The sequence below is a fragment of the Microtus oregoni genome, unplaced genomic scaffold (assembly GCF_018167655.1).
Source record: "Microtus oregoni isolate MIOR12 unplaced genomic scaffold, Mior012 000045F_ref0000178, whole genome shotgun sequence".
NCBI classification, from domain to species: domain Eukaryota; kingdom Metazoa; phylum Chordata; class Mammalia; order Rodentia; family Cricetidae; genus Microtus; species Microtus oregoni.
Window position 1 is genome coordinate 18,308,509 of NW_024543219.1, and position 19,553 is coordinate 18,328,061.

Consider the following 19,553-nt stretch of genomic DNA (forward strand, 5'->3'; position numbering starts at 1 on the left):
GGGTACTTATCCAAACCTCCAAAAATATACAATGAGTTTTAAGACCCCCATGCTAGATACAAGAAAGTAGGTACAGTATTTTCTACTCCCTACAAAAATTGGTATCTCCGGAAAACTTACCAAACAGGATTGTAGACAGTAGAATGGGGGAAGCCCCGTCCACACCCTGGAAATGTGGTATTTAACTATGTAACTGAAGGACAGAGGAGTCTTTGACAGAAAGGAGGGAAGAGAGTTAGTTCTGACTCTCACATGACTTCCATCTGGAAGTTAAAGACATATACACAGATGGCTCTCACAGAGAGGAGAAGATGCACAATTACATTAGAAACTGGAGAGAAATATGCTAGGGGCTCTCAAGAGAGAGAAGACACAACACATCTCAAAGCAGGAAGTTTCAGGCAGAATCAGGAAGTTCTGCACATGACTACACTTATGACAGATGGCATACAAGGAAATAACAAACAGAAGAATCCAGTCCACCACTTCCTGATCATCAGTCTAGGCTCATTTTCTCTTCACATTTTACTACCACTCTTGAGACACGGATTCTGGCCCCATCAAATTCGACATTGGGAGTTACAGAAAAGGACAAGTGGAAATAGAATAGGCATAGGAAAACAGCAATTTGCACATGAACACGAGTGCCTAGCCACCAGTTTTTGTAGTTGTTGATGCGGAAGGAAAATAGATTGGGAACTGGGTGGATCAAAACTGTTTTCAAGTTCTAGCTCTGATACTGTTGATCAAACATTTGGAAAGATTCTGACAGGAGTGACATAGATTGCCTTCATACCGTGAAAGAAAGCCCTCGGCATAGGTGCTCACAAGTCATTTCCACTAAGGAATTTATAACTAGCATTTGAATGCTTTGCTGATTTATATAATCAGAATTTAGAATGATAGCCTTAAATATAAAAACGGCATGGCATTAAGTAGTTTCATTTAGGGTACCAAAGCAACAATGGCTTTTTCCATGTGCTTGTGTAATTCAGGCCAAGATGGAGCAAAGTGGTTGCGCCATTTCCTTAGTTAGATACCAAAACACAGCCAGCCTTCAGGAGCTTCTGTGTCTCTCTCTGTCTCCTTGTGACCATGCACCCAAAGGACACTGTTACATGATGCAGAATCTGTTTTCAACACTCAGCCTATGAGCCCAGGACCAGGGGACCAGGCAATAAGTACATTAAGTCTATGGCGCTATTTCTCAGTAAAACTGAGCTATTGTTTGTTAGATCCCTTTAAATAACATTTTCTATTTTTTCCAATTTTTAGGCTATGATGTTATCCAGGAGTACTGGTTTATATTCTTGGTGATTTTTTGCACATATCAAATGTTAGTAAAACTTGGACTGGAGATGTAGTTCATGAATAGAATGCTTGCTTTACAGAAGACACCTGGGTTTGGTCCCCAACATCACAACACACACACACATTGTGTACACGCAATATGCTTAAAACATACCTTCCTTTATTCCTCCAAGGCTTATATTTTACTACTAAATTAACAGATGATATTTGACTCATTCTTGAGGAGTACCAGTCATCTCATCAGATTCTCCTATTGTGAAATCTAAATGGCATTGGCAGATAAAGTCTTTGTAAGCAGACTTGGGGGTCTTAGAGACTTCAGTTTCCGTGCAAATTACTCAGTAGGCTATACAGTACAATTATCGTTACCATGGTATCAAAAAACAATACACTGGTGAAAAATTAAGCTATTTTTAAAGTATTTGCATTATTCTTTGTAGTAGTGTTAACTCTGTTACTCTCTCTCCCAATATCATTTTTCAATGGGTATTCCTGCCCAAGAGTCTCAACAGAAGTGTTCCAGACCTTCAGGAAAGCACCCACTGCAGAGACCTCTTCATCTCCCCAGGATAGCAATATCCCAGTACCTATTACAGATGACTGAGCAAAACTGACATTCACAAAGCTGACACTTGAAGAAAATGACAGCTGGACTATAACAAGGTCAAAAGTCACATAAAGGAGCATTCCACCGATGCCCATAGGTCAGCCAGTCAAGTCAAGTCCAAGTCACAGACTCCTGAAGGTCGACATGACTCTCTTAATCACTTCTTGCAGACTATTAATGCCCCAATCATACAGAACATAAGAGCCCACCACCTCTGAAGCTTCTCTGTAGCCTTTTACTCCATCCATGCAGTATAACCGGGATGACCAAGAGAGCACTTATTCAGTGACCCCAATGGGACTTTTGCACTGGAGAAAGCAGTGTTTAAAGTACACAATGTCCCTCTTCTAAGCCTGTCCTTATTTAACTTTGAAAGACAGATTCCCAGTTAAGAAACAGAGATCTGATCATGGGAGGCTATGACAGTAGACACGTCAGACCACGTGACCTCCTCTTGCCCTCAGTAATTCCAGCTCAGCCAGTGGCATATTCCTTGGCTCCAGAAGCTGGTTAAGGGACAAGACTTTTTCAAATGATATTTCTATGTCAGTATTCTGCTTGCTTTTGAAATTTAACATCTCCAAAATGGCAAAAGGATTCCAATACTAGAAGAATCAAACCAATCAAATTATGTTTCCAGGACCAGAGAAGCCAGCAGAAATCAAGGTTCTTTCTGAAGCTGCCAGGCAAAGTGAAGTTTCTGGAGCTATAATCTAGAGTTCACCCTCTTTGAAATTACATATTTCACATCTTACATTTCCACACATTGTTATTTTAACAAATACTACTCAGTTCCCACATCTCTCCATTCCTATTACTGTGTGGAATGGTCTTCTAAGTAATTGTTAAATACTATAATCTTTCTGTTTAACAGGGGGTTTCAAAATTATACCATGGGTTTACGCCTCCTTGCTTATCTGGGTTAAAATCTTTAGGCTTGTTAGTACAGATTTCCCGTCAAGAGCCTAAAAATCCCTGGGCTTTTTTGTCACAGGACAGGCGCAGTAAGGATCACAGAGCTCCAGAGTTCTGTACAGTCAGGTCTGCAGGCTACAATCACTGATAGCAACAGAAAGCTGAGTTCCTACCTCGGTGACTGGTAAGCTCTCTGGATGCAGAAGGCAGGGGTGTGTACTGGTGGTGTCCTTCTGGAGAGGCAGCATCATCCCCACTGGAAATCTGTAAGATAAAAGCAAAATGTTACCTTGGAGAAACACCAAACGCCGTGTCACATCCTTGTTTACTAATTCATTTCCCTGGGATCTGAGTCTGGAGAGAATGGGATCCACTTGACCTTCCTTTACCTGTTGAGATGGGCTCTAGTTAGTCTGAGCTAGTAGGGCACAGCATTCTGAGGTGCTCTGAGATAGAGGACTGGCTGTGGCCATCACTGTTATACATAGCTGGAAGTAGAGGAGGAAAACCAGGAAAAAGGCAGGAAGCACTGTAGACCAGGTCTGCTCCAGGCTTGCTCCCAGAAATTGTGGCAAAGTGAGTGCTGGCTGTAAGCAGACTCTTATGGCCCTACTGTGGATGAGGCAGCGTAGGTGCGGGAATCAGGACTGGCTTACGCGGACTTGGTGGCACAGAGACAGAAGAAAGCAGAATATATGAGTCAGCCTTGTGCTGTGAACTAAGTATAATATCAACCCTGGAGAAATCCCTCTGGAGTTTGAATTGGGAATACAAATTCAGTATTTATTACAGACTATCTCATACTTCACTGTTTGGAATATGTGTGAAAACATAATGAGGTACACCGTGGAAGAGACCCAAATTTGGACACGACATTAATTTGTTGTTTTGTACATCTTCCACGCAGAGCCTTCAAGCATGCTATGTGACAGACTTCGTATGCCTGCATTTTGTTCTGTGGGGCCAGGAGAAGCTTCCGCTTGTGACATCAGGTGAGAGTTGAAAAGGTTTGGGTTTGTAGCTTGTTGGATTTTCAGTTTTCGACTGTGGGTACTCAGTATGGTGATGGTTCTCAACAAGTCATCAGCAACTAGAAGGTTAAGGGAAAGCAGAACTCCATGATACAGCCTCCATGAGGACAACCTCATGACAGGAAACTGGACACTGATGGAGATGTTTGGAGGGGGCAGTGCTTCCCCATGCTTGGTGTGGAAGTTCAATGCTCTCATTTATGGCGGGGGGGGGGAGGGGAAATCATTCAAATTACCAAAAGAAAATGGCATATAAAATGGTGTTACTTTGTTTTGTTTTTCTATTTGTACATCAGGAACTCTTTGACTGTAACTAATAATGGTGGCTAGTTACCCTGTGGGAAACTGTGTGGAAGGCAGCTTGTGCCTGCAGTGTTAACCCTTTCTGGAACTGTATGTCCTTAACAATACATGATGACAGCCTCGGAGCTCACGTGGACTGGGACCAAGGACCGATATGTCCTCTGAAGAGCTTGGTGACTTTGACAAAAGCTCCACCATTAGACCTAACAGAGATTTCTAAATCAAATGCAACTTTTTTTTTTTAAATATCTGAAAAAGAACATCTGCTAGGAGTGAAATCCTAGGCTTTCAACCTTTCCAAAAGCTCGGTGAAAAAGTAAATTTCATTAATTCCTCGTTTCTCTTTCCAGAAGAAGAAATCCATTCTCCGAGGTGTGTTTACCCTGCTAGAAGCGGGCCTTCTCTCCGAAGAGATTACCTGCTCTTCGGCAGTCAGAGCTAAGCAGCAGATTAGACCTGCTTGCCATGGAAACCCTTTAAACTTCATTTCTGACATTTGAGGTGTTTGATTAAGCAGCTTTCGGGGCAGACTTACAGAGAGAAGTCTGAACAGAGCAAAATTAGAAGCTCTGTCCCTCGGTGGGATCAGATCTGAGAGAATACTTGTCCACTCCAGTGAAAAGGCAAACATAATGAACATACATGGCGTTTAAAGCTTGGTCCAAGTATACTGGAAGCAGCCAGATAAAAGCCACCGCCACAGAGGACCGAACTCTCAAAGGCTGGCTACTCTCCACCCCACTGAACACTTAGATGCTGCAAGTGTGTGGATGAGACAGAAGATGAATTAAAACCCAAACCCTACATTTGCTATTTGTCTCTCTGTTTGGCCTTTGAGGTCTACCATGGCCAACATGATACTTGAAACACAGTAACCATGTTCTAAACATGAAGGCCTCTCTGTGTTTGCTGAAGGACAGATAAAGTTACAGGATGAAGAACGTCCAGCACACTTCCTCCAAGATATCCCAGACTTGTTTTTACCTGTGTTTCTGAAGCAGTTCATGTTTAGAAAGAAAGAAAAAAGACATGGTTTTCCACCCCAATAGGAGTTTCATGTCGCTGTGCTTATGGAATTTTTAGACTTGAATTTAGGCTGTTGATAATGGGATGAGCTGCTTCCCCTAGAAGGAACGGGAAGACACACTGCCTTTCAGCAAATACTCTGACTGTACACGGCATCTGAGCTCTGCAGCTGAAAGAGACTGAGACTTGTTTTCAGCTGTATGGAGGACAAGAGTCTTGTAGCTGCCATTCAATGCCCAGCACCTAATTACTTTCCTGCTCACCATCCATTTTTGTAATCTAATATAAACTTAACTTATGGGAAAGAATCCAGGAAAACAACAATTTTGCAAACTAGGCTTTTTGGTGGGATTTATACAGCTCAGTGTTCCGGGTGACTCTACAAATCAAGATTCCAAGTACATGTTCTTCAGCTTGGCTTTTATCAGAATGAAAACTACTGGGTCTTTTCAGTGTAATCCACGCACATGTTCTCCACATCTTAGCCTCAGAAACACAATTCATAAAATCCAGGTTAGCATATGAAAGAAACAGATGAGAAAATTCCTTCACTTTGCACACTGTCTGCCAAAGGATCTAGAACTCACCTTGGACTTGAGGCAACACAAACTTGAGTATGAGGCAATGGAGGCACAATAAGTAGGACACATCTACATAATGGTTTCCTTTAGATGTATTAAGAAGAAACGCCTACAGTAAGCATAAGGGAATCTGGACAAGTCTGAGTCTCCGGAACCGTAAAGATTCTCCCACGTTTGATTCCGTGCCAGTTTTCCTAAGTGCCGATGGCAGAGATTTGTAGCTTCACATTTTACTTTTATCTCCTGTTAGAGGATATTTGCCATGGCTACAATAAAATACCAGTACTCAGGATACATAAAGAATATCCTCCAGTCAACAAAAATGCATACTGAAGACAACTGGCAAACGAAATGCCGGGGCTTTCCAAGAAGAGGAGACCCAAACAGTCAATAACTGAGAGAGAATTTCATCCAATTTGCTGAAAGGCCATGGGAACTAAAGCAGGATGTGATTCCACCAGCCACTGAAGCCACCAGGCTTCATTTACTCATGCTAAGGCACATAGAGGGGCAAGAAAGTTGTTCTCTCGCCCCTGCCAAGGGGAATGAGTTGCTGGCTTGAGTGACTTGGAGTGGTGGATGGCATCCATGCGGATAATACCTGGGTTGTTCTATGACCTCCACATGTGCACATCCGTCCACTTGCTCACACGTGTGCACACACACACATGCACACACATGAATAAAACTATAAAATTCATAAGCTAGAGAAAACTTTACATACACCTCTACAAATATGATGGAGGTGGGTCTTGTAATAGTATATACTTTTATGAAAGACTAATACTTAGCGTCCAAGAGCAATAAGCCTGATTTAAATATCTTACCTCCGATAAGACAAAAGTTTCTGTGGAGTGAAAACGCAAGTGGCCAAATGACAAACATTGCATGGTTTTACCTGCATATGTGCCCGTTTGATTTCCTGTATTACAAAAATCTAAAAATTATAGCAATACGGACAAAACTCAGGAAAGTCCTTGACTCTGCCAAGGGGCATGGTAATTAGACTGGAGCTAATAAAGTATGCGTGGTTATTTCTATTGATCAGAGAACAGGTTTGAAATAGATACATTAAAATATTACGAATGACAGATCTTAAATTGTGGCTATGTGTTTTCTTATTGTCTAAACCTTTCCACACTTTTGAAATCTTTAAAAGCTAAACATGAAATCTAACAATACAAAGACTTCCACGTCTAGTCCATGTCATCTTCTATCAATATCAACCCCGAGTAATTTTCTAGTTCTTTTATAATGTAGATTAATGTCATCTCTGGGTGTGTTTGTGACCAAAAAAAAAATCGTATTTGTATTTTTCATAAAACTACTGAGTATGACCCACAGAAAAGACAAAACAAAAATCAGGTAATGACAAAAATGTTTTCCAGATTTCTAGACTTGAGATGTTTGTCCCAGCCTTGCATAAGACGGGCTAAAGATCTCCAGTGCACAGGGAGGCCTCTTGCCTATTCACCCATTCAAAATGGAGAGCCGCTAACATTTTCAAAAATCATATCAGTAATGGTTAGCAGGAGCTAACACATTTGCAGAAGGCAATTTCCATCATGCAAGAAGTGTCAGATCCAAAAGAAACTCCATTTCCCCAAATCAGGGCAGTTAAACAAAAGTCAGCATTTCTCAGGACCCCTCCACTAAAAGGACCCATTTCCCTGGTCACTGACAGAAAGGACAAATCTCCCCCTTAACTATACCACAGAGCAGTCAAGATCAGTGTATCCTGATGAGGAAGGAGGCTAGAGCTTTGAGAATTTGATGGGAAAAGACTCAGTGAAAGTCCAGCACACTCTAGGAGAGACTTGCAGGGTGAGACTGTCTATCAGTGACCATAGAAAATGACAGTGTGACATTCAAGACCCTTCCCGATGTGCATGCACAATGACAGCGCAGGGCGGACACACATGAGCATCATGATATGCACAGGGAATGGGATGCAGAGTACCGGAGTGAAGATTCTGCAGCTTCAGAACAAGGAGGGGCAGCTACAAAGTTGTTTAATGGCCATAAATCTCTGACTATTTTCACAAAATACCATAGAAGACCGCAGCTCCACAACTCATCCCCCATCACTCAGCTCAAGTGCAGGTCTTTGGCGTGTTCACTCACCCTTAAATCATAAGCCACAGAAAGTGATCCCGGGGCTGGGAAATTTGTCAGCCTCTTTCAAGTAGAAGTAATCTTCACTTCTGATCACAATTCATTCCCTGAAACCACGGCAGAAAGCTGACTCCTCTAAAAACATTTAGTTTTCTTCTCAAAAGAAAAAGCACTGAGTGTTTAGATATCAAATATTTAGTAATCATCTACCAGAGGCCAGCCCTGTGCTGAGGATGTCAAGAAAAACAAGATGGGGAATGCCATTTATATTCCTGGCATATCAAAAAATTTCACCATGATTAATATGGGTCATGAAGAGGTACCAACTCCTACCAGGACTCTCAGAAATCCTCTAGCTTGACCTCTGCACATGGGTAACTGTAACCGTGTCTGGACGTGTTTCTTATCCATCCTACAGGCAAGTTTTCAAAAGTACCTATACTGACTTTCTAAAGTGAACTATATGCTCTTAGTCCTTGCGCTCAACTTACTCCCAGGAAAACAAGAGAAAGTCAAGGCATGATGGTTGACTAAGTTCAACACTTCACAGTCAAACATAAGACTGTGGTTTAACAGTTCTCAACCTATGGGTCATGGCCCCTTTGGGGATCACATATCAGATATCCTGAATATCAGATATTTACATTATGATTCATAATGGTAGAAAAATGACAGTTATAAAGTAGAAACAAAATGATTTTCTGGTTGGGGGTTATCACAACATGAGGAACTGTATAAAAGATTTCAGGTTAGGAAGATTGAGAAGCATGGCTGTATATTATTACTGTAGTTCATCAAACACAGGTGAGAACAGGAAGAGAAAGATCAAAGGAATAAATCCAGCAGTGAATAACCATCCTGAAGGCTGAAGTTCCCAGCCCTGCTTACAAGGGTACCATTGTGCCTTCTAGCATGAAGCAATGCAGTGATGAAGAGATGGGATTGGAACCATTGACTGTTTGGAGATCAGGAACAGTTACGTCACACCAAAGACAGAAGTCAAGAGAAGGAATGGAGAAACAATTAAGTAGGGATGAGATTTAATCCATGACTGCAAAACCAAGAGGGAGGGAAGAGTCTGGCAGAAACTGGGCACCTAGCTGAGTGGCTGAGGAGAGCCTTCAGGCCGGAGTGGGCAGAAAGAAGGTAGAAGGGGATTGTGGCAAAGGCCTCTCTGGGGAATGAAAGCCCTTTGAAGCTAACAGCCCGAAGCATTCCATTTGATTCTATCTGATCTACAGGGGCCCTAGTTCTGCCAGTAACCCCAAAGGGCATCTGGCTGGGAACAGCAGTTCATAAATATTTATGGGGAAGGAGGGAGTGAAGGAAAGATCCCAAAAGGAAAGAAATGATGGTGGCTCTGGGTTTTTGTGAGCTGCTTCTTAATCAACTCATAGAATGAGAATCATAAAGAACTTCTCTATCTCTGGGGCAGGAGCTTCCAAAACATGCTTGGCAGCTGCTTATTCAAATGAATTTAAAAGTGAAAAAAAATCTAAATATTAGGTATCAAAAAACCCTGCAAATTTTCTTACAATGAACAACAAAGAATCTCTAAGTACAAAGGAGACAGAAATACACACTATGTGTAGATGGCAGTGAACAACCTCCCGTGTTCCTCAGATACCATCCAGGGGTTTCTGAAGAGAGGACCACTGTTTACGCGCTGAGAACTCACCTTGGAGGCTGAGCTGACTGCTCGGGAGACTGAGGGCTCTGCTAGCCCAGTCTCCCCAGTGACAGAGCTTCAAACATGGTGCTCAGGTTTGTTTAAATGTGTACTCTAGGGGATGGAACTACCATGCCCACACTTGTAGCCAAGTGTTTTCGCAGAAGTACTTGAAGAGTCAGAGGAGAAGAAGACCACAGAAAGCGAGAGGACCAAGTGTGACACAGGAACTGGTATTTATTCTGCATACACTAAGTTTTCAAACTCTTTGGCTTCCTGATGAGCACATTGTGTGCTGTTATTAACCTCCTATGAAAAATTTGAAAACTGAGACAAATAAAATAGGGAACCCATCCAAAATTATATGGCTCTCAAGTAAAACCTAGGGAGAGAGAGCAAGTTTGGTCTGACCCCAAACTAAGCTGTTCCCTGTACCAACACCCTCTTTTCAAGGGAACCCTCGGAGAGTATGAGCCCCAACTACTGGCTAACAGGCTACCACCTCTACCACTGTCCCCTGGGCTTTTTGCTACAGTCTCTCGTGCAGAACGCTGGAGCTCACAGTTTTGGAAGCCAGGTACTAAATTAACATATAGCACCCATGAAGGCAACTCCTCAAAGTGTTGAGGAAGGATTATCAATAAAGAGGAATCCATTATTGGGACGGGCAATTTCAATAAAAGGAGAGCATCCTATTTAGAACCAGTCATAAGCTATCCAAAGAAGCATGATGGAGCAGTGGTCAGTACTGCAGCCCCTTCACTCTTGCTGTAAATCTCATCAGTTTAACACAGGCACACTGGAACTCAGACAGAATGGAACCATCAGGTGGTGTGCATATCCTATCTCTGGAGCAGTACTTATGGGCGGGGCATTTTACAGACATTCTGTCATCTCTCCATAGCCTGGGATGCAGTGCATCTGTTGTAACCATTTTATAGATAAGACGACTGAGATGAAAGAAGGGACAGATTGTTTATCAAACAGCACCTAGTTGGCATGTGACGAGTTTGGAAGCTGTTCATCTTGATTTCCAGGGCTCAAAGGCAGCACTGTACAGTGAATCTGAATCTTGGTTTCCAGGGCTCAATGGCAGCACTGTACAGTAAAAGGTACCTATAAAAACATCCCTCCTGAATTTACTTAGCATGTATAGGAAAGCAAGTAATGTATTTGTAGTGAGCTACAGCTCAATCCCCGCAAAAGGCAGCAGGTTTTATATAGAGATATATAAATAAAACTGCCATCTTGTCTAGAAAGAAAATGATTAACAGTGTTGGGAAGGTATATGAGTACTTCTGATCTGTCTGGCCTTTGAGGATAATACGAAGAGGTTTGCTTGAATCAGCCTTTACCAACTCACAAAAGACAATGGTAAGTTTCCACAAATGTTTTGGGGCCACTGTGGAAAATTAAGTTTAAATAAACTTAAATTTGCATTTACCTATGGTTGAATGCATTATCTTAACAGCAAAAGTAACATGGAAAATGCATCATTCCTAATTCTATCTGGAAATTTTACTACTGTTTCTGTGTTTGAATTTATCTGGGCCTGCTGTAGCTATCCGATGCCAGTCTCTCTCTTCCAAGTTCTCTAGTGATGTCACTTTGGTGTCTCGGTGTGGTATGGCGGCATAATCTGAAGGAAGAAATCACAAACGCTGCAGACTAGGGTTTGATGCACTGGCTGCTGCTCTCCTGAATTTAAGAAGGCAATGGAGAAAATATTAATGATACAGATTAAACACAATAGGGTGCTGTATCTATATCCATTAGTTATGAATAATACAAGAAAATCTGAAGAAATAGCCATCTGATATCCAAAAGCCATTCCCAACGTGGTAAAGCAGCAGCTGGCGGTGATGAATGGGTAAAGTTGTGATGTGCTCATTAAGATAAAGGACTAAACAGCAGCCTGTGCCCCTGTCAGAGGCCCGCTTGTTATCAATTACAACCCCAGATAGAGGCAGCAGATACCAAAGTTAGGCCTGAACCATACAGAGTAGCAGAGAGACTCAAGTAGCTGTACCAAATTACAGCATTTACTCCTATCTCATTATACACACACAACTTTTATCCATAGAAAGAATGTTTGGAGTTATAGAGGCAAGAGGCTGTTTTATGGCTCAGGAATGAAAATAACAATAATAATAATAATAATAATAATAATAATAATAATAATAATACAACTGATTAAGCTTCAAGGATTCTACCCTTGACTGCTCCAAAACTTGTCTACTGTCTTCTACATTTTTCTCTGCTCAATGTCGCCATTTGACTGTGTGATTTTAGGTTTTTTTACTTAAATTCTTTAAGTCATAGTTTTATTGTCTGTAAAAGAGAATGATAAACTAGTTCAAAGAAGGAGCACGAGGAAGAAGGGGGAGGAGGCCAAGACAGAGCAAGTGTTTGTGGGTACTCTGTGCCTGGAACTGTGCTCAGCATTCTCTAACATTAACTCATCCAGTCTCTATCAGTACCCTACAGTTCCAACTCCCAGTGCGGTTTTATAGATGGGGAAGCTGAAAATGAGCCAAATTAGAACATTTAACCAAGATCTCACTGAGGTTCTTGAGTTATCATAAATGCCAGCACTGAGGCCCAAATCCAGGCACTTTGCCCCCAGTGGCCATTGCCCAGGCTAGTAAAATGGAAGGGTCAGTGTCCAAGAAGGGCACTGATCTTCACTGCCACTTGTGAAACCTAACTGTTTTCCTTCCCGTTCTCTATCTCTGTGCCCCCACAACTAGACTCAAAGCTTTCTAAGAGACGGACCCACACAGCTTCTCTCCTCCGGCACGGCAGTTACTCCCCGTGAGTGCGTGTTAGTTCTCATTTAATGAGCAGTAATGTACGCCTGGGGTCCTTCTGAGGGTAAAGCCAGTGAGACCCCCTAACCTGGTAGCCAAACTTGAACTGCGTACCTGCCACAGTTTAGCCATCTCTAGCTAGACACCAACAACGGCGTTTCCCATCTGGCTTTGCAGGGCTGTCGTAGAAATAATATTATGTCATGGTAGTCCTCCAGGCTTGATTTATTTTGGCTTAGAAGAAGGAACTTGCCTCATGGGTCTCTCTTCCTCTCACAGAGTCTTTTATATTTTTTTCTCCTTATTTCAAGGGCTGAGGGTCAAGTTCTGTCCTTGGAACCAAAGTAGCTTTCCAAAATGAGGTGAAGGCAACGCTGTCAAGCTGGGCCAGATCTGCTGTCAGAGCCTTTCCCAAATACATCAGGCCTCTGCTTGTAAAAATAAATTGATACCAATGCACAAAATTTATTAGGAGATGACAGCCTGGTTCATAATGGAAATATGGAGAAAACATCATCCTTCAAGGCTGACAGTTTATCCATCACGCCTCAGATTCCTGAGATAGAAGCAGACACTGTCACATGCAATCCACGGAGGACACATCTTCTTGGATTTCCTTACAACAGAAAACCGAAAGAATCCAGAAGAAGGGAAGGGTGGGTGCTGCCCCCCAATGTGCTTGGCCATATATTTTCAGCATTGCAGAAGGGCCTTGTGGCCAAGGCAGTGAATGATGGCGGAAATGGAGCAGCTGGAACTCTCAAAGGCTCTTCTTTTCTCTCAGGGGTGATGAACTGGGGCAGAGGTCGCAGAGGGTAACAGACCTCTGTGAGTGACATCAATGCCCTGTTATGCATAAGCAAATCCGACAGGTGGCAGGACAATCCTGAGTGCTGGCCATAGCTGGCTCTAGTTGACATTTGGGGACCAGGTCCTCTTGCCCTACATATTCTGCTCAGCTTTTTATAACTATTGATAAACTTGAGATAATTTAGAAGGGGCATTTTAATGGCAGATCAATGCAAAAATATTTCTGGGGATCACAAGGGGCCCGATTCTCAGCAAGCTTAACGAGGCAACCTGCTGAACCCTGGATGAAATAATTGTGTGCCGCCTTAAAAGCTCTCTTGGAAAATACAACTGTGATAGTAAATTAGTATGAAATGAACATTGTGTTGGCGGAGAAAACATTTGATTGTCAATTTTCTGAAATTTAAACACATTTATATTCCAGATGTCATTCTTTAGAGGTTTAATTAAAGTTATTACAACTAGGAAACTTTTGACCAATTTATTTTTAAATATCGATTCATGCATTTATTTATTTGTATATGTGTGTGTCTTCATGCGTCTGTGTGCACCATGTCTGAGTGGGAACCTACAGAGGCCAGAAGAGGGCATCAAATCCCCTGGAGTTGGAATGAGGAACCTTGTGCATTCTGGGAACTGAACTCAGAACCTCTACAAGAGGAGTAAATGCTCTTAACCTCTGGGACTTTCTTGAGCCTTAGGAGGTTTTTAAAATGAGATACATTTAAACCTGCAAATGCAGATTTCTCACAATAAAAGAAAGCTATTAAGACAAAAGAGAAACCTAAACAAGATAAGGACAGCCTAAACGGCCTTTCAGTTGTTTTTTTTTTTTTAAAAAAAAAATGATGTACTTTTTTCTATTTATGTGTGTATGTGTGTGTGTGTGTGTGTGTCTGTGTGTCTGTGTTTGTATGTGTGTATGTGTATCTGTGTGTGTCTGTGTGTGTGTCTGTGTTTGTGTGTGTGTGTATGTGTGTGTGAATGCATGCCATGTATGTCCCAGGAAAAGCTTTGAATCTCAAAGCTGGAATGCGGGTGGTTGTAAGCTTCAGAGAGAGCTTCCAGAAAAGAAGGAGGAGTCTCTTTAGGAGCAGCCAGTGCTCTCATCCCCTAAGCCATCTTTCCAGCCCTCCCCTTGGATTTTGAATCCAACCTGAATATTGAGAGGAGATCTTAAGGATTCCATTTAAATGTGAAGGAATAAGAACTTGGTGTGGTAGCTCATTCCTGCAAACCCACCATTGGTAAACTGATGAAAGGGACTTGTAAAAAGTCCAAGGCCAGTCCTGATTATACAGCAAGATCTGTATCAAAAACCTTAGTACCGTGGGTGCTGGGAAATCAGCTTAGTGGGTATTGGTGCTGGCTGCCAAACCCGACAACCTGACTTCAATATCCACAGGGATCCTCATGGCAGAAGTTGTCTTCTCACCTCCACATACACACCACAGACCATGTACAGACACATGCATGAGCAGCCACACATACCCAGCAACATACATAAACCAATGTATCTCTTTCAAACTCTGATAATACAGATCCTTACACACCAACGCTTGCTGTGGCACTACTCACGGTAGCTAGGTTAGGGAGACAGCCCAGCTGCCCCACAACAAAGGAACAGAAAAAAACATGGAGTACACACACAATGGGACTTTGACAGCCATCAAACAGAAGGAAGTTAGAACATTGGTGGGCAAATGGCTGCAACTGAAGTGGCCAGCCTCAGAAAGACAGATACGGCATGTTATCCCTCACGTGTGGATCACAGAGCTTCTACAGGTGCAGTCATACCTGTACAGATAATATGGAAGTGGAAGGAAGCAAACTGACTGGGGAATAAACATGGCCAAGGCGGGAGGAGGGAAGTGAAAAGGGCTCTCAAGAGGTTACGTGGAGTGCTCCAAGTACCCTGGCCATGCCATGGACACCCTGCATGACTCAGATCCCTGTGCAATCAAAAATAGCCAGGCCAAAATGATTTTTAAAAAATATTGACTAAGGTACAAGGGATCTTTGCTTGATGTCCGTGTCTGAATGGTTAAGGTACAGAGACTATCAGGACAAACAGAACAGCACAAATCAGTTGTCATGTTTGCTGTGTTCTATGACTCTAGAAAGGATATGTGTACAAGGTGTGTATCGCTGAGTTAATCAAGTACTGTGGTTCCTGGCACTCCTCAAAACACATGCCCAAGACAGCAGGAGACTCATGCTACACCATGCCCGAGTCCTTGCTCATAGGTATCAGTCAGTACTAAAAACAAACAAGTGAATTTACAATCTGAAAATTGAAACCCACAGATCTCTAAATAAGGCAAATGAACTTGTAATTGTTCACATTTGTTTCCACCGATCTTCTCAATTCTCTGCTTTAAGGAAGGCCTAAAACTCTGTTGACTTCACATGTCCAAACCAAACAGAGCAGCTTTTCCCCTGGCTTCCTCTGTGAGCACATGCCAGTGCGACTACACATTCGCCCAGAGTTTATTTCAGTGTTCGTGGGAAACAAGCCATTTTTCAGTTTAATGAATAGCATCAGTGTCTGCCTTTTAACCAAAAATGTGACCTTAAATTTGATGGATCTCACCAGAAGGCACATTTTCAAATTATTTTTCTATTGGAGGTTTATGAATATCACTCCTCAAATTATTGTGACAGCTGTGGGGTAGGGGCTGCATTGCAGACCAAGCAGATCAGAGGCAGAACTCAGAGCTTGTGGAGTGGGGCGGGCACTCCTGAAACAAGGCATAAGGCCCAGGAAAGACGGCAAGAACTGTGTCAGAGGAGGAAGACAAAACAACTCTCTCGAGCCTGGAGCACCAGGGGACAAGTCCCGCAAGGCAGCTGAAATCTTGGCTTCTCTGCTACCACCATTTTTGTTTCCAGATCATTCTAAATTGGGGCAGAGAAGACTGAGCACTTACAGATTCTCCAAAAGGACATCTGATATATTTCCCTTATTAAAGATGACGGAGTATAATTGATGGCACCACTGTCTTGCCAGTTCCAACTTTTCTTTCTTTCTTTTTTTTTTTTGAGAATGCTGTTTAATGTGCAGACATTTTTTTTGGACTACTGAACGCCAGAAAATAATGAGCTGGCATTCAGCTTTGGTGAATAAGACTCTGAATTTTCATCTAAAAGCAGTTTTGAGTTATGGCTGTAGATAAGGTGTAACTGTGCACGGGAATTTTATCCATGTTTCTCCCATGAATCATGAATGAGGGAAAAAATTACAGTCTAAATTGCACTTAAAAGGAATAAAGTCTTTTCATGTCATACATGATTTATCAAAATGATCTCATTTTAAGGGGACTGTGGTGTATCTTGATTAATCGCATTAGGACGCGTGATGAATGGCCTCTTTAATGGTAACACGGGATTTATTGGCAGCATCCTGACTAGAACCAGAAGGGTAAGAAGTAAAATATACAATAGATAGCTAATGCAGATAGGGCATCAGTGCTGCCCTGACTTGTTTTAAAATTATACCCGGAGCCTCGTTGTCAGGACATTGTGAAACCTGGCAGAGGAGAAAAAGCATGCCTTGCCCACAAACTGGGGTAGCACAGTGAAGCCAGTCTCTAACTTGTTGCATGATATGTACTTGGCTTGACCGTAACCAAGCTGTTGTGTGTGTAAACGGGTTAAACTTTGCACAGTCCCAACAAATAGGGAGACACTGTCTTTTGGGACCAGTGTTCTTTGCACTATCTTCCTATTTCAATATCCTCTTTACATTTTACTTTAATATCCTAAATGCCCAAAAAGAAAGAAAAGAAAAGAAAAAAAAAGAAAAAAGGCATCTCCTACTAATTTCCTCCAAGGCCGACAGATCAGAGGCTTGCCTCGAAGTGTTCCTTTAGTGCCCAGGAGACCCCCTCATAATCCTGCTGCTTGTCTGCAATTAATCCTCTGAGCTGCGACATTATTGCTCCCACCACCCACAGACAGAGGAAGCTCTGACCCACTGGACTCTGGCTCCTGAGGAGGGAGGCTTCAAAGGTGCCAATCACCCCGGCCTCCCAAAGGTGCCTGCTGACAGCCTCAGAGGTCCCATCCTCCCCACTGATCAAACATTCTTCCTCAGAAGATTAATTCAGAGCCCCGCCCATTTCCTCCCAGATCCTCTTTCGCTTTTCAGTTTACCCAATGATCCATCCTGGCCTCCAAAAGGGAAGCCATGGATAATAGAAGTTCTTTCAAAACAAAAGCTGGGCAGAGGCAAACTTAAATCCCAGCTGTTATCAACTTTAAAAACACACACACACACACACACACACACACACACACATTTAAACACCTTAAGGCAGGGAGGATTAGGCCTGGCCCGAAAGGCCATTCTTTGATCAAAGACCCCGAGACTTTACACAAACATAATCACAAGGCAATGGAGGGCGCTCTGAAGGTGGGATTGATTTGTTTGACTGCTGGTTGGGGACAGTATTGAAGCCATGCACAGACTTGTGCTCTTCAGTCCCCATGTGCTTCACCAGGCCCAGTGGCTTAGAAATTATAGGGTTTCCTTCCTATGTCTCAATTGAAGCAGTAGCTTGTGGGCTCAGACACATCTGTGGGGAGATGGTGTGGGAAAAGGGGAACATGGGAAGACATGCTTGTCTGGCTGTTTCTGATACACCTCAGTGAAGGTGGATAAAGACGAAAGTCACCGTTGTCCCTGGGCTGAAGCAAAGGTGCCATCTCCAGTGACTTAGGAGTGAGTCCTTTCCATATATGGAAGAAGTCTTAGGCGGAGACAGACAGGGCCTCTACAGGCCAGACAGCTGCCCATTCCTTCCTATCTGTCAGGACCAGAGGACTGAAATAATTAACATGAATGAAGGAAGAATTTCTGCAAACCGACATTTATATCCAGAAGTGTGTCTTTAAAGAAAGGGGGTGAATGCACAGGACTTTGTTTGTAAGTGGGGGGCTGAGTATAACTTTGTCTGATTGTAGAAATAGAAGTTACACACACTTAAGGACTGTTGATGACTATGATGCCATGGGAACCATTTACCATATACCCAGAGTGAGTTAGAGAGGCTCCTTGGCCAACAATACAGGGGAAAAAGATTACTGCTTGGGCCATGTTGACTGAAATACAATTGAACGTAAATTGAGAAAATAAGTTTCCAACAAAATTTGGGAATACATGGTCTGTCTGAGTTGCATGCCCATCAATTAGAGACAAAGTTCTGCTCCAGTGAGAGCCAATCACAGGGCTGCACCTAGCTGGGAGTTTTTACTGCCCTGCCCCAGGATACAGGTGATTAGGGCAGGATGAGACAGAGGTTCCCTAGAGGCACATCTAACTATTAAGAATCTAGAATAATGAACACCACAGGCCAGAAGAACGAATTCCCCTTTGATAGCAGACAGTCTTTTACATAAGGCTTACATCCCTCCCTGCATCCCAGACAATGAAAGCATCTTATTGTCATGTTTGGACCACAGGGAATCCATTATGCAATAGGCCAGTCTTCAGTCTTCCATATCCAGAAAATACTTCCCCATGGCTCTGGCACAATTTTATACTTCCCAGGCTCTCAGTCACAAACAGCTTTAGCATATAATTCTTCTTTAATAAGCTCGGGGAGCTCACGGAAGATTCAAAATTGAAATAGTCATTTAAAGGGAACAGCAAGAGGGAAGGGAGGTAGAGTAGCTGCTTAGCTCATGGAACAACACGAGAGAGACCAAATAGGATAAGAACTGAATCTACTCCTACACACACACACACACACACACACACAGAGAGAGAGAGAGAGAGAGAGAGAGAGAGAGAGAGAGAGAGAGAGAGAGAATATTCTCCTTACATAATCTTCTAATGTCTAGGGAAATGATTTCTACAGTATTTCCTTCTCAAAGGCATGTCTTTGTCATTCCACCAACCAGACACACCCGCTTCTACCTATCTAGCCTTTCTCAATTCAAGGATACTTCCATTGATAGAACCCAAACCCAGGGCCATGAACTGAAGTCCTAGCAGACGATGACCATAGGACCTGGAGAATTTAGAGATTCCCTAATGCTCTTGGCATGTATGAGAGAATGAGCTGAAACTGGGATGCCAGCAGATGCTAGGCCACTTAAAAAATATGACATATATATCCCATTAAAGACTCAAAGGAAACAGACAAGCTTTTCTGTTTAGGAACTCAGCATCGTCTACTGTGGCAGCCCAGGGTGGAGCATATTCAAACATTTGATTAGGCTACCATACCCCTCCTATGCTGGAGCTACCCACATGGCCTGTCCATCCACACGAGGCAGCTAAACTCTGAAGCAGAAGCATGCAGCGTGAACATTCAGGTCTGGAACTTTCAAAGGACCACACAATACGAGGATGTACGAACAAGTGTTGAT

At 42.7% G+C, this 19,553-nt stretch overlaps 1 protein-coding gene across 1 annotated transcript in view; it reads right to left on the reverse strand.

The window, feature by feature from the left end:
* Positions 1-19,553, reverse strand: part of Lrmda (leucine rich melanocyte differentiation associated) — a 1,010,022-nt gene that overhangs the window by 183,201 nt on the left and 807,268 nt on the right. The window contains exon 6 of the mRNA XM_041634087.1: positions 3,007-3,097. Within this exon, the coding sequence (XP_041490021.1) occupies positions 3,007-3,097 (91 nt within the window). The remainder of the gene's footprint in view (positions 1-3,006; positions 3,098-19,553) is intronic.